Source organism: Oryctolagus cuniculus, chromosome 6, assembly GCF_964237555.1.
Source record: "Oryctolagus cuniculus chromosome 6, mOryCun1.1, whole genome shotgun sequence".
In the NCBI taxonomy this organism is placed as follows: Eukaryota; Metazoa; Chordata; class Mammalia; order Lagomorpha; family Leporidae; genus Oryctolagus; species Oryctolagus cuniculus.
The window spans coordinates 160,162,272-160,176,814 of NC_091437.1; the positions used below are offsets into that span (position 1 = coordinate 160,162,272).

The 14,543-nt window shown below is 55.4% G+C and overlaps 1 protein-coding gene and 1 long non-coding RNA gene across 4 annotated transcripts in view; both read right to left on the reverse strand.

Moving 5' to 3' along the window:
- Positions 1-14,543, reverse strand: part of ZFAT (zinc finger and AT-hook domain containing) — a 205,903-nt gene that overhangs the window by 110,261 nt on the left and 81,099 nt on the right. For all 3 annotated transcript variants that reach the window (XM_070075863.1, XM_070075861.1, XM_070075862.1), the window contains exons 5-7: positions 14,227-14,377; positions 9,721-11,174; positions 8,702-8,934 (exon numbers count right to left, since the gene is read on the reverse strand). In XM_070075863.1, the coding sequence (XP_069931964.1) occupies positions 8,702-8,934; positions 9,721-11,174; positions 14,227-14,377 (1,838 nt within the window). The remainder of the gene's footprint in view (positions 1-8,701; positions 8,935-9,720; positions 11,175-14,226; positions 14,378-14,543) is intronic.
- LOC138850083 (uncharacterized) lies at positions 199-2,693 on the reverse strand. Its single transcript, XR_011389566.1, has 2 exons — positions 2,653-2,693; positions 199-2,312 (listed from the first exon to the last, which is right to left on the reverse strand). It is a non-coding gene; the product is annotated as an uncharacterized lncRNA (long non-coding RNA).

A 14,543-nucleotide genomic window follows, 5' to 3' on the forward strand; every position in this document is an offset into this window, starting at 1 on the left:
AAGTTGCACGATGCTGTAAAAGGTAGATTTGCTCTGGGGACAATGTTGATGAATCCCCTTGATGAGGGCTCCACCAGTCCTTGAAGCCAACACATCCCTGCATCTGAAGATTCTGAATCCACAGACAGAACCAACTGTGGGCCAAAAGTACTTGGAGAAAAACTGTCTGTACGGAGAATGTCCTCTCTTCTGCCATTATGTCCTAGACAATGTAGTGTGACAGCTACTTACAAGGCATTACATGGCATTAGGTGTTATAAATAACTTGAGATGATTTCAAGTTGTAGAAGGATGTGCATGAGTTACATACAAATGCCACCCCATTAACGTAGGGACTTGAGCATCCACAGATTCTGGTACCCATTAGGGGAAGAGGCCCTACACCTTCCTCACAGACATGTAGGGGTGACCACATCTCTAACTTCAAAGCACTAGTGGGAAGGACTGCATTGAGTGGACACACTCTTTCCAATCACTGGGTGTACCCTTAGCTAGGAAATGGCTGTAAGAGGCCCAGAAGCAGATTATTCCAGAGTTCTAATGCAACTGGAATGCGCTAGATACAGACACATCTGGGGAGGAGGGGCTTTGCTCTTTCATATTCCCTAACTGTTGCTCTGCATGGAACTCTGTTCTGCAGCAAGTAGAACAGCCTGGTCCCATCTCCAGATCACAGGTAAGGACACCAACCCCACGCTGGGGCAAGGACCCTCTGCAGGCCCCTATTTTCCCAGGTAACACAGCAGCACTGCAGGACCCACCGGGACCCTGCCATGACCAGAGCCCTCGGGAAGCACTCTGATATCACAAATGCACATCACTGCACTGGAGCTTCACCACCACCCGGGACAGAGGGGTGGCGCTACTCACTCCACCCCGTGGAAAATGGAGACCAAGCTGTCTGCACAAGGCTGCAGGCCTACAGCCAGCGACCCTGTCCTGTGACCTCACCCCCTGCACAGCAGCAACGGTGCTACTAGTGTCAGGAAGAGTGGAGATGAGAGGAGGGGGACGGCGGTGACACAGCTAAATATGGGGACAAAAGCATGGGCTCTTTCCTAGACACTTCAAAATTTTTGAGAGCCTCTTTAAGGAAAGGTTAACCCCTACCATCTGAGAGTTAACCATAAATGCTTAATTAATTTCCAAAGACTCAGATCAAAGTTTGTTGATTTAAAACACTCTGTAGTTGGGGCCGGCACTATGGCGCAGCAAGTTAAAGCCCTGGTCTGAATTGCCGGCATCCTATATGGGCGACAGTTCCAGTCCCGGCAGCTCCTCTTTCATTCCAGCTCTCTGCTATGGCCTGGGAAACAGTAGAAGATGACCCAAGTCCTTGGGCCCCTGCACCCATGTGGGAGACCAAGAAGAAGCTCCTGACTCCTGGCTTTGGATCGGTGCAGCTCTGGCCATTGCAGCCATCTGGCAGATGGAAGACTCTCTCTCTGTCTCCACCCCACTCTGTAACTCTTTCAAATAAATAAAATAAATCTAAAAAAAAAAAAAAAAAAAAAAAAAAAAACCACTCTGTAGTCGGGAGTCCCATCTTGGTGAAACTCCCACCAAAACCATACTGTCAGATGTCCATCAACCATGAATGATAACAAGATGCAGCCCATCATCCAATGGAACACCATGCAGTCATGAAAAGGATAGAGGAATTCACACCTGCTACAGCCTGGATGGACTGAGAGCAGTCAGTCACAGAAGACTGTATCCTGTAGGAAACATCCAAACACACAAAGCTAGAGATAGGTGGTAGCTTACAGTTGCCTGCGGCTTGGAGAGGGGAAGTGAGGGACGGGTAGGGCTTCCTCTACGGGAGGAAGAAAAGTTCCATGATTAAACGTGGGGACAGCTGCACAGCTCTGAGGACATCCTGAGAACCACTGAACTCACACGGCGATGACACTCCACTGAAACATCCGGTGATGGCCCTTGGTTGTCAGGTCCAGGAGGGCTGCATCGGAGGCAGCGGGAGGCCTTCCTACTGCGGCAACATCGCCTTGGACGCTTGGCTTCCTGACAGAAAACGCCTACGGGCTAGAGAGTCCGCTGGAACTCATTTTGTAAATCATTCTTTCATTATGTAGGCAATACAGTCCACCCGCTTCAGGAAAACACCTCGTACCCCAACAAACTGGATGGATTCCAGGCTTCCCCTTGGCTTGCGCCATCCACTCTGCCAGAGTTTCCTCTCCTGACCTCTTCCTTTGCCCAAATCAACTCATCAACCCCAGAACACCTCCTCCCGGCAGCCCTCAGAACCCATCAGCCGCTGGGGAGGTTGGGGTGAGCAAGGCACTCTGGGCCTGGCTGACCTTCCCACGGTCACTCAGGACCTGGATGACCTTCCCACGGTCACTCTGGACCTGGCTGACCTTCCCACGGTCACTCAGGACCTGGCTGACATTCCCATGGGCACTCTGGACGTGGCTGACCTTCCCGTGTCTGGACCTGGCCGACCTTCCTGTGGTCACACTGGACCTGGATGACCTTCCCGTGTCTGGACCTGGCTGACCTTCCCATGGGCACTCTGGACCTGGCTGACCTTCCCATGTCTGGACCTGGCTGACATTCCCATGGTCACACTGGACCTGGCTGACCTTCCCATGTCTGGACCTGGCCGACCTTCCTGTGGTCACTCTGGACCTGGCTGACCTTCCCGTGTCTGGACCTGGCTGACCTTCCCATGGGCACTCTGGACCTGGATGACCTTCCTGTGTCTGGAGCTGGATGACCTTCCCATGGGCACTCTGGACCTGGCTGACCTTCCCGTGTCTGCACCTGGCTGACCTTCCTGTGGTCACTCTGGACCTGGCTGACCTTCCCATGATCACTCTGGACCTGGATGACCTTCCCGCGGTCACTCTGGACCTGGCTGACCTTCCCGCGGTTACTGTGGACCTGGATGACCTTCCCATGGTCACTCTGGACATGGCTGACCTTCCCGCGGTCACTCTGGACCTGGATGACCTTCCCGCGGTCACTCTGGACCTGGATGACCTTCCCACGGTCACTCTGGACCTGGATGACCTTCCCATGGTCACTCTGGACCTGGCTGACCTTCCCATAGTCACTCTGGACCTGGCTGACCTTCCTGCGGTCACTCTGGACCTGGCTGACATTCCCGCGGTCACTCTGGACCTGGCTGACCTTCCCGCAGTCACTCTGGACCTGGCTGACCTTCCCGCGGTCACTCTGGACCTGCTGACCTTCCCGCGGTCACTCTGGACCTGGATGACCTTCCCATGGTCACTCTGGACCTGGATGACCTTCCCGTGGTCACTCTGGACCTGCTGACCTTCCCGCGGTCATTCTGGACCTGGCTAACCTTCCCACGGTAACTATGAACCTGCTGACCTTACCAAGGTCACTCTGGACATGGCTGACCTTCCCGTGGTCATTCTGGACCTGGTTGAGCTTCTCGTGGTCACTCTGGACCTGGCTAACCTTCCCATGGTCACTCGACATGGCTGACCTTCCCACGGTCACTCTGGACCTGGCTGACCTTCCCATGGTCACTCTAGACATGGCTGACCTTCCCGTGGTCACTCTGGACATGGCTGACCTTCCCATGGTCACTCTGGACCTGGCTGACCTTCCCATGGTCACTCTGGACCTGGCTGACCTTCCCACGGTCACTCTGAACCTGCTGACCTTCCCATGGTCACTCTGGACATGGCTGACCTTCCCGTGGTCAATCTGGACCTGGTTGACCTTCTCGTGGTCACTCTGGACCTGGCTAACCTTCCCACGGTCACTCTGGACCTGGCTGACATTCCCGCGGTCACTCTGGACCTGGCTGACCTTCCCATGATCACTCTGGACCTGGATGACCTTCCCGCGGTCACTCTGGACCTGGATGACCTTCCCATGGTCACTCTGGACATGGCTGACCTTCCCGCGGTCACTCTGGACCTGGATGACCTTCCCATGGTCACTCTGGACCTGCTGACCTTCCCGCGGTCATTCTGGACCTGGCTAACCTTCCCACGGTAACTATGAACCTGCTGACCTTACCAAGGTCACTCTGGACATGGCTGACCTTCCCGTGGTCATTCTGGACCTGGTTGAGCTTCTCGTGGTCACTCTGGAGCTGGCTAACCTTCCCACGGTCACTCTGGACATGGCTGACCTTCCCACAGTCACTCTGGACCTGGCTGACCTTCCCATGGTCACTTTAGACATGGCTGACCTTCCCGCGGTCACTCTGGACATGGCTGACCTTCCCATGGTCACTCTGGACCTGGCTGACCTTCCCGCGGTCACTCTGGACCTGGATGACCTTCCCACGGTCACTCTGGACCTGGCTGACCTTCCCACGGTCACTCAGGACCTGGCTGACCTTCCCGTGTCTGGACCTGGCTGACATTCCCATGGGCACTCTGGACGTGGCTGACCTTCCCGTGTCTGGACCTGGCCGACCTTCCTGTGGTCACACTGGACCTGGATGACCTTCCCATGTCTGGACCTGGATGACCTTCCCATGGGCACTCTGGACCTGGCTGACCTTCCCATGTCTGGACCTGGCTGACATTCCCATGGTCACACTGGACCTGGCTGACCTTCCCGTGTCTGGACCTGGCCGACCTTCCTGTGGTCACTCTGGACCTGGATGACCTTCCCGTGTCTGGACCTGGCTGACCTTCCCATGGGCACTCTGGACCTGGATGACCTTCCCGTGTCTGGACCTGGATGACCTTCCCATGGGCACTCTGGACCTGGATGACCTTCCCGTGTCTGGACCTGGATGACCTTCCCATGGGCACTCTGGACCTGGCTGACCTTCCCGTGTCTGCACCTGGCTGACCTTCCTGTGGTCACTCTGGACCTGGCTGACCTTCCCATGGTCACTCTGGACCTGGATGACCTTCCCATGGTCACTCTGGACATGGCTGACATTCCCATGGTCACTCTGGACCTGGATGACCTTCCCATGGTCACTCTGGACCTGCTGACCTTCCCGCGGTCATTCTGGACCTGGCTAACCTTCCCACGGTAACTATGAACCTGCTGACCTTACCAAGGTCACTCTGGACGTGGCTGACCTTCCCGTGGTCATTCTGGACCTGGTTGAGCTTCTCGTGGTCACTCTGGAGCTGGCTAACCTTCCCACGGTCACTCTGGACATGGCTGACCTTCCCACGGTCACTCTGGACATGGCTGACCTTCCCATGGTCACTCTAGACATGACTGACCTTCCCGCGGTCACTCTGGACATGGCTGACCTTCCCATGGTCACTCTTGACATGGCTGACCTTCCCGTGGTCACTCTGGACATGGATGACCTTCCCGCGGTCACTCTGGACATGGCTGACCTTCCCATGGTCACTCTTGACCTGGATAACCTTCCCATGGTCACTCTGGACCTGGATGACCTTCCCATGGTCACTCTGGACCTGCTGACCTTCCCACGGTCACTCTGGACCTGGCTGACCTTCCCACGGTCACTCTGAACCTGCTGACCTTCCCATGGTCACTCTGGACATGGCTGACCTTCCCGTGGTCACTCTGGACCTGGTTGACCTTCTTGTGGTCACTCTGGACCTGGCTAACCTTCCCACGGTCACTCTGGACCTGGCTGACCTTCCCGCGGTCACTCTGGACCTGGCTGACCTTCCCATGGTCACTCTGGACATGGCTGACCTTCCCGCGGTCACTCTGGACCTGGCTGACCTTCCCACGATCACTCTGGACCTGGATGACCTTCCCACGGTCACTGTGGACGTGGATGACCTTCCCATGGTCACTCTGGACATGGCTGACCTTCCCGCGGTCACTCTGGACCTGGATGACCTTCCCATGGTCACTCTGGACCTGGCTGACCTTCCCATGGTCACTCTGGACCTGGCTGACCTTCCCGCGGTCACTCTGGACCTGGATGACCTTCCCATGGTCACTCTGGACATGGCTGACCTTCCCGTGGTCACTCTGGACCTGGTTGACCTTCTCGTGGTCACTCTGGACCTGGCTAACCTTCCCATGGTCACTCTGGACCTGGATGACCTTCCCGTGGTCACTCTGGACCTGGCTAACCTTCCCGTGGTCACTCTGGACCTGGATGACCTTCCCGTGGTCACTCTGGACCTGGCTGACCCTCCCATGGACCCGTGGGTCTCTGCACACAAGCAGAGTCGCTGCAGGCAGGGAGCGAGCCTTACACCTGCGATCCCATGCCTGGCAAGAAGTGCAAACAGCAGCAAGAGGAAAGGCTGAGGTTAAAGGTTAACGACTCCTAGGATGATGCCAGCACTAAGGAGAAGCAGGACGGCACTCCTTCTCATAAGGTCAACTGAGCCACGTGCCCCGACTGGGCACCTGTTCCTCTCCTGCTTTGTTACTGCAGCAGAGGACACGAATGCCACTCGGCACAGGAAGTGTCCACACCACCCCTGACCTCAGGGGACACAGCCCATGCCCACAGCATTCCTTCAGAGGGTGTGCGAGGGCCCAGGGCACATGGCAAGAACAGCATTGCTGACATTAATATTAATGATGACCACCACATGGGGCAGTGACAAGGACGTGACCTGAACTCTGTCCCTTACCCGTGGTGACCACGGACAGGTGAACAAATGACTCTGAAACGCAGGCGCCTACTGTACCCAGTGGAGGAGATAATCCCCAACGTCAAGACCACCCCAGACGACACCCAGCCCGGCCACAGAACCAAGCCAGCAACCGGTCCTCTCTCCGCCACACACCCCTCCCCTGGCTGTGGGACACATTGCCAAGTGCTGACCCTGGTAAGGTGAGTCTCTCCGCAGGGGGACTCACAGCCAGAGTACAGTGCAAAGACACTTCTTCAAGTGCCCCTTCCTCAAGAACAGCACAAAGCAGGGTCAAGGGCTCAGCAGGTGCCTGCTGCTCTGCCAGGGCCCGGGACACAGGGGGGTGGCCGTGGCCAGGAGCCTGAGCACCAGCCTCCGGGGAAGGAGAGGCCGGGCTGGGCCAGGAGTCCGTCGGCTCAGACACTGAGCAGGCACCGTCTGAGTGTGAGCAAGGAAGGTTCCAGAAGCTGAAGCTCACTGACAGCCTGCCTGGTCTTATCATCCACTCGCCTTGCTTCAGAGCAACGCGTTTCCTAAGGACAAGCAGAATAAACGACACAACGGTGGCCCCTCAGGCTGACTGCACGCCGGGCACTGTTCCAGGACCTTTGCACACGTTCCCTCTCCACTCCTCAGCTGAGGACGGGTCAGCCGAGGCACAGAGTGGCTACGCGGTGCATCCCTAGGCTGGACAAAGCAGAGGAAACGGGGCGGCCAGGGTTACAGCCTGGCAGTCTTCCCGGGCTCCAGCCAAGGCTCCTCCAGAAACCTGTTCTCATGGGGGGCTCCTCACTCATGCACCTGCTGGAGCCCCCAGCAAAGTCACCCTGAGGAACTCTGCCACCACAGACCCTCTGCCCAAAGGAAATGACCAGAAACAGCGCCAGCCTCCCAGGAATTCCACGGGAGTGACGGACTAACTGCTCGTGCCGAGAGCGGTGGGCTGTGGTGAACAGCTGGCACACACGCTCAGCTGTGCAACAGGCGCAGCACTCCATGTTAACCTCTCCATAACCACAGATCTATATGCACACACACACACCTATGTGTCTACATGCGCACAGATGCATACAAATAGCATGTATATATACACGTACTGTAAATATATGCGTGATATATGTGTACATGGACACGGGATGGATTTTTTTAATAGACATGGTTTACAGAAGGCTTCTACTTGTCCTTGAGCCCAAGGCCACGGAGCCTGTGAGAGAGCTGGAGACAGTGTTGCAGTCCAGGATCTTACCCCCAACCCTGGGCTCTGACCGCCCATACACCCAAGCACCCTGGCTTCACGGTCTACAGACAAACAGCCGCGGTGTCAGCCGTGTTCATGCCGGAAAACCATGGCAGCATAGCGACTTTCTGAGGCCTCATTTTGAGCTTCGTGCTGCATTAAAAGGGATGCAATTAAACAGAACCGCACCTGGGGCCAGGTGCGCCTCCTTCATCACCGTAAGGAGGCTCAAATGGCTCTCAGGTGTCAGCCTCTTGAGTCAGACAGAATTTGCAAAAATAAACAGCGATTCATTGTGCTTCAAGCTCTCCCACCAAACAACTCAGCAAACACAACATCATGAATATTCACGGCACCCTGAACCCGCACAGCATTTTTAAAATAAAAGCACCTCACGGCCACTCCTTCTCTAACAGCTTGCAATACGTGACGGAAGGAAGCCCCAACGCTGGTTGTCCACACTCCCTGTGCTCTTCCTAGCAGCCCAACACTGTTCCTCGCACTTCAAGGCATTATCTAAATTAACCCCCCAACAACTTCCAGTGGCAGCGGTTACTATTATCCCTGTCTCGATGAAGTCTTTCAGTCGGCATCTAGGAAACTCTCGCTCCCTCCCTACTCCGTTCTTTCTTCTGTGGGCTCCCTCTGACGCTGAGACATGTGCACAGAAAGCAATTTGTTCAACCTCATCTCTTTTTGCAACGGATTAGAGGCTCTCGCTGAGACAGGGCCGGGGGAGCAGCTGTGTGCAAAGTGGAACGCTGCTGACCGGGGTGGCCCTGCCTACGTTTTCGAGGCCAGATGCTCGGGCACGGATGACCGGCAGCAGGCACACCTGCGTTAGGCATAAACGTGAGAAAGCAATGCGCACCCAGGGGAGACGGGGCTGCCGCTCGGGCGGGCTACTTACCAGCTCTGTGTGAACTTTAAGATGTGCCTGCAGCTTATATTTATCTGGAGTCGAGTAGTCACAGCCGTCAGTGGGACACTTCAGCAAGATGTTACTGTGTTTCTGAATTACATGGCGTTTAAGGCAGTTTTTGGTGATGGAGGAATAATGACACTGGGAGCAATAATACAGATGTTCCCGGGTGTGGGTGCGGACATGCATGTCAAAATGCACTTGGTACCAAAAAAGTTTGCCTAAAAAAATATTTTCACATGAGAACAAGGAAGTTTCTTTCATACCGAATTTGAATTTTTTTTTAAATTACTATTATTTTTTTAAACTACCATATTTAGTTCCTCTCTGGCTTGTCTCCAAGTCACTCTTCACACTTTCCACCACATTTCTGTCTGGACATTACTTTTCAGAGTAAGGGTGCTACTACCTTCTGCATGATGCCAGCGCTGAGAGAGGAGGAGGAAACAAGTGCTTATCGAGGACCAAGTATGGTGCCAAACGCTACGATGCACATGCACAAACCCTGTGAGGCGCCTGGGCACTGGGGCTGCAGCTGGGCTCCCTACTGCCGCAGCACCAGCCCCCGCCGGAGACCCAGGAGCCAGCATTTCACCGTGAGCGGGAGGGAGGGTGCCATCCGGGGCCTCCCGGCAGAGAGCTCCAGCCACTCGCATACCTCTCCCTCCTTGGCTAGAACGCGGCCACACGTGAAAGCTGACTCGACACTCGTCATGAGCTGGAAGATCCTTCCTGGTCAGGGTTCCTGTCGAGGTCGTGCGGTAACCTCAGCAGGCACACCTGACCAACCCAACACGGGCAGCTGTGTGGACACCCCGGCTGCCCCCACAGGGACTCCAGGTGCTAACTGCAGCCCTATCTGCCGTGGAAGGGGTCTCATTTACAGTGTTCCCTGCAGAGAGACAGAGCTCAAATAGAACACGAGGTGACCATGGCATGACAGGACGGAGGGGCTGCTGGGAAGGAGCCTGCTGCTCGGCCGCACCGCCGGTGCTACCCTTCCTTACCACAGTATTCACACTCCAGGTCTCCGTACACCTTCCGGATCCGCTCGCACAAACCGGTGTTCATCTGCTTCTTCTGCAAACTGTCCAGGACCTTCATGAACGCAGTACTACCAGGCCTGTGCTCAGAGGCAGGTTTGCAAGAGTCAGGCTGGCACACGGCCGTGTCCCCGCCACCAGCTGCGGGGGGAAGGAGTTCAGAGGCTTCGGCTGGGTTTGCCCTGAGACACTGGCTAGGCTCTGGCTCGCCGGCTGCAAGGGCAGCCGTTCCCTGCCCTCCACCTGGTGGGCTCTCTGCACCCGGGGTCTCCTGGTCCGGCCCGGCACTTTTGGCCTGGGACAGCAGCAGTGCCATCTCCTTGTCCTGAGTCTGGGCTGAGCCTCCGTGCTGGGAGTCGGAGGCCTTCTCGGGGGCAGTGTGAGTCTCCGCAGAGGAGGTATCGTTCTTCAACAGAAAGTCATCGGAGACCACGGCCAGCGCGTGCAGGTCCGACGAGACCACAGTGGTCTCCAGTTCGCAGGGTGGCAAGGCCGTGCCGTCGGCCGCGGGGGTGGCCAGCTGCACGGTGGCGGCAGGGGTTTGCAGGGGGGCCTCCAGCTCCGTCTGCACCCCCCCAGGCCGGGCCTCCTGGGAGCAGGCCTCCTCCTTGAGCGCACTCCCCCCCGGGAACACAAGCTCCTCCTCGGCCAGCTGCAGCTGGTCCCCCAGGGCTTCCTGCTGGATGTCCCCGCCGGGCTCCAGGAGGCAGAAGCTCTGGTTGATGGAGCTGGTGAAGACCAGGGCCTCCTGGGCAGCGCCGTGCGTCTCTCTGATGTGGGAGCGCAGCCTGATGGAGCTGACGAACTTCTTGAGGCAGATGGCGCAGACGTAGACGAAGGGGTGCTTCCTGACGTGCAGCTCCAGCGCCTGGTACTTGGTGGCCCCGTGGCCGCAGAGCTCGCAGGCGAAGGGCCACTTGTCCCCGTGCACCAGCATGTGGCGGTCGCGGTCCAGCTCGTTCTTGAACTTGCGCTCGCAGATGTGGCAGTCGTAGAGCAGCTGCCGCTTGCCCTCCCTGGTCATCAGGCGGAGCTCGTCCAGGGCCTCCTTGACCTTCTTGTCCTGCGGGTCGTGTGTGTCCCGGATGTGCTTGATGAGGTTTTTGACGTCCGAGTACTTCTTCTTGCAGAAGCGGCAGTGCTGCTTGATCTTCTTGTGCACCCGCTCGATGTGCACCTTGAGGTGGCCCTTGCTCAGGCAGGTGAAGGAGCAGTAGTCGCAGGCAAACTTCTCGCCGGTGTGCTTGCGCAGGTGCACGTTGAGGTTGGCCTTGATGGCGCTGGCGTAGCTGCACTGGGGGCACTTGTACGGCTTCTCGTTGGTGTGGATGCGCAGGTGGGCCTGCAGGGAGTGCTTGAACTTGAAGACCTTGTTGCAGTACTCACAGGTGAAGATTTTGAGCTGGGTGGGACCTAGCCTAGAAACAGATGACAGCGAGGTTAACACCTGGAGAACCCGAGCCTGCCTACTGGACTCATAGCAGAGAACTAAGAAGGGCGGAGGCTGGATTATGCACACGTGCACTTGGCAAGCAGGACCAGTGGTCTGGAGTCTGTCAGGAGCTTACAGCCTAGAGGGAGAAAAGAGAGGTCAGTGCATGGTACGCGACAATGTGACGGTGTTGACTGGAATATGCTGGATCCCTAGCCTCGGTGAAGGCAGATGGGAAAACCTGACAAGGAGAAGTTTGGGTGTGGCTTGAGGAAGAAGGAGAAAAGACAACAGGGACACAGGAGAAGGAAAAGGGAAGTAGGATGTGTCACTCACACATACCTGACCACCAGCGAGGTCTGGGGCTGAGCTGTACAGATCCTGGCATCGTCTAATGGGGCAGTTTTCACGGGCCAAGCTCGGTCTGCTCATGACCCTAGATACACAGTGCTCCAGATGGCTGTGCTCATCCAGACTTGCCAAGTCACTTGACTGCAGCTGGGAGTGACCCCTTCCCCTGTCTGCAGGTTTCCATAGGAGAGGGCCCCATCAGTCCTCACTTCCCCCCAGGAAGACAGAACCTGTGCATCTGACTGGTGAGTCTGGAAGAGGATCTGGACTCAGGAGCTGAGCTCTGCAGCTCGCTTTCTGGACAGGCTGTGTCTGCCCGTGGGAAGCAGGGACACCTGTGAGCCCGGCCTGCAGGTAGGAGAGGTGGGTTGTCTCACTCTGCAGCACAGAACAGGCAGCTCCGTGCCACCTTGCACCACACGGCTGCCTCCCATGGCCCTGCCAAAGGAGATGATGTGCGGCTCTCCATCTTTATCCACTGCCAGGACTGGACCGGAGCTCAGATGGAGAAACCATGACTGTCACTCGCTGACCGCATGCATCACTTAGTAGCCAGTGACTGCTGGTTCCTGACCCCTGCCCGTGTGTTCGGCGACTGTGTGAGATGCTGGGTATGTGATGAGAAAGAACATCACAGGTGCCTCATGGCTCCTCTTTCGGTCTGGGCCTGGACGTGCTGAATGAGACAGGACAGTGGCTGCTAACGGTGACTGGGTGCTCATCATATGGCCAGCTCCATGCCAACTATTTCATCCCAACCCTACGGTCCTAACACCAACTTACGGGGGGAGACTGAGTACTTGCCCCATGCCATACAACGATAAGAGGGGTCCAGACAGACTCTGACTCTAGAGCCTGCACATCAATCCTGATCCTGTCTACACTGCCGGAAAGACCACAACACAGCCATCATGCCCCGGTGTGACCACACACACAGAGAACGGCCCTGCACAGGGCCACCCCTGAAACCTGCAAACGGCAGCTGCCCAGGTCCTGCACACGCACTGGGGACAGGAAATGGCGGGTGAACTTCCTCCCTGGCCACACTGCACCCCCCAAGGGTGCAACCAGTTTACTGAGCTAGAATTAAAGAGTCTAGAGCCAACCCTGGTCTGTGTGACTCTAAAGTTTATGCTCTACTCAAGAACACCTCAATACCCTTCCAAAAACAGGGAGAAACATCAGCAACAGGCGTGTTTGTCCACCTCCAGCGATCAGAGGTTGCTACAGCTACAGCCAGGCAAGGGAGGGTGTGGAGAGCCGCACTCGTTCACTGTAGGCCGTCAGCGGATACAAGGAGCTTGCAGGACAGCTGCTTATGTTGATTAACGTATTACGCACTCACATCCTTTGATGCAGCCAATTTCAATTCCAGCAATTTATCCCTCAGGAAGTCTTGAAGAGACATCAATCAATGCATTGTCCATCACAGCAAAGACTGGCTATATAAACTACAACAGACCCACACAATCGAAAGCACCGTTTCTTAATATGTATTAAGAATGAAAGATTAATTTCAAGATATAAGTTTTTTAAAAAGTTAGAAACAGTACATTCCATGTTTGAGAAAAGTATCAAAACTGAAACAATCTACCTTAGTATACTGTGAAAACTATTAAGGCATGTGAACTCTAGAAAGAGTAAATCTGGGATACTTTAAAACATATGAGATTCTTGAACTTCCTATGACATAACTGTGTTACTTTTAAAGTAGGAGCAGGGCCAGTGTTGTGGCGTAGCAGGTTAAGCCCCAACCAGTGACGCAGGCACCCCATGTGAGAGTGGGTTCGAGTCTCGGCTTCTTGACTTCCAGTCCAGCTCTCTGCTAATTGCCTGGGAAAGCAGCATAAGATGGTCCAAGTGCTGAGGACCCTGCCACTCGGGAGAGCCAAATGGGTTCCAGCTCCTGACTTCCACTGGGACGACACCAGCTGGGGAGTGAACCAGCTGATGGAAGATCTCTCCCTCTCTCTCTGTTTTTAAGTAATGTATCCTTTACAAATAGGAGAGAAATAAAGATGATTTTATTATTATACTATGTGCCGCTATAAAGCTCAGCAAATCTGAGGCCACATTTACACTTCTTTTGATTAAGGTTGAAGACACATTTGCTTGGGGCCGGCGTTGTGACATAGCAGGTAAAGCCACCACGTGCAGTGCCGGCATCCCATATGGGTGCCAGTTCCTGTCCCGGCTGCTCCTCTTCTGATCCAGCTCTCTGCTAATGGCTGGGAAAGCTGCAGAGGATGACCCAAGTACCTGGGCTCATGCCACCCACGTGGGAAATCTGGAGGAAGCTCCTGGCTTCTACCCAGCCCTGGCCATTGCAACCATTTGGGTAGTGAACCAGTAGACAGAAGATCTCTCTCCCTCTCTCTCTGTAACTTTGCCTTTCAAATGAACAAATCTTAAAAAAAATAAGAGTTACATCTGCTTAAGTAAAAGGGTCTACCTCCATTAGCCAACTTCTGCTTGGCGTATTGATGTGCCCAGTTTTCAAGCTCAGCCAACACAGTAAGGGCTGTAACAGACCAGCTTATTCTGCTGTGGAATCAAGAAGTCAATATGCTTTACAAACAGGCTACGAACAGCACACAGGTCAACGAACGCAATGACACTCCTTGTGCTCTGGGGAGGCCACTTGTGTCCCAACTCTGGCTGCAGTGACACAGAACGAAACACTTTACCTGCTCGACTTCATCGGCTGCTCGTACGGCGTCTGCTGAATCGCATATTCCTGGTACCCTCTCCGAGGCACCAGGTCTGCTGCCGTGGTCTCAGGATTCGCAGCTCCTGTTTCGGGGGGACCTGCTTCCACCGGAACAATCTTGGTAGTACCTGAGATTGATGCACAAAGCACTGCTTACTGACTCGATCCCTACCTGATCTGGGCCCTGACGGCCACCACCCCAGCACACAGCCGTGCTCAGCAAGACTTTTCTTTACTACAAGAGACCCCACAAGACAGTACATTTTTCTTCAGCTCACACATGTAACCTCTGTG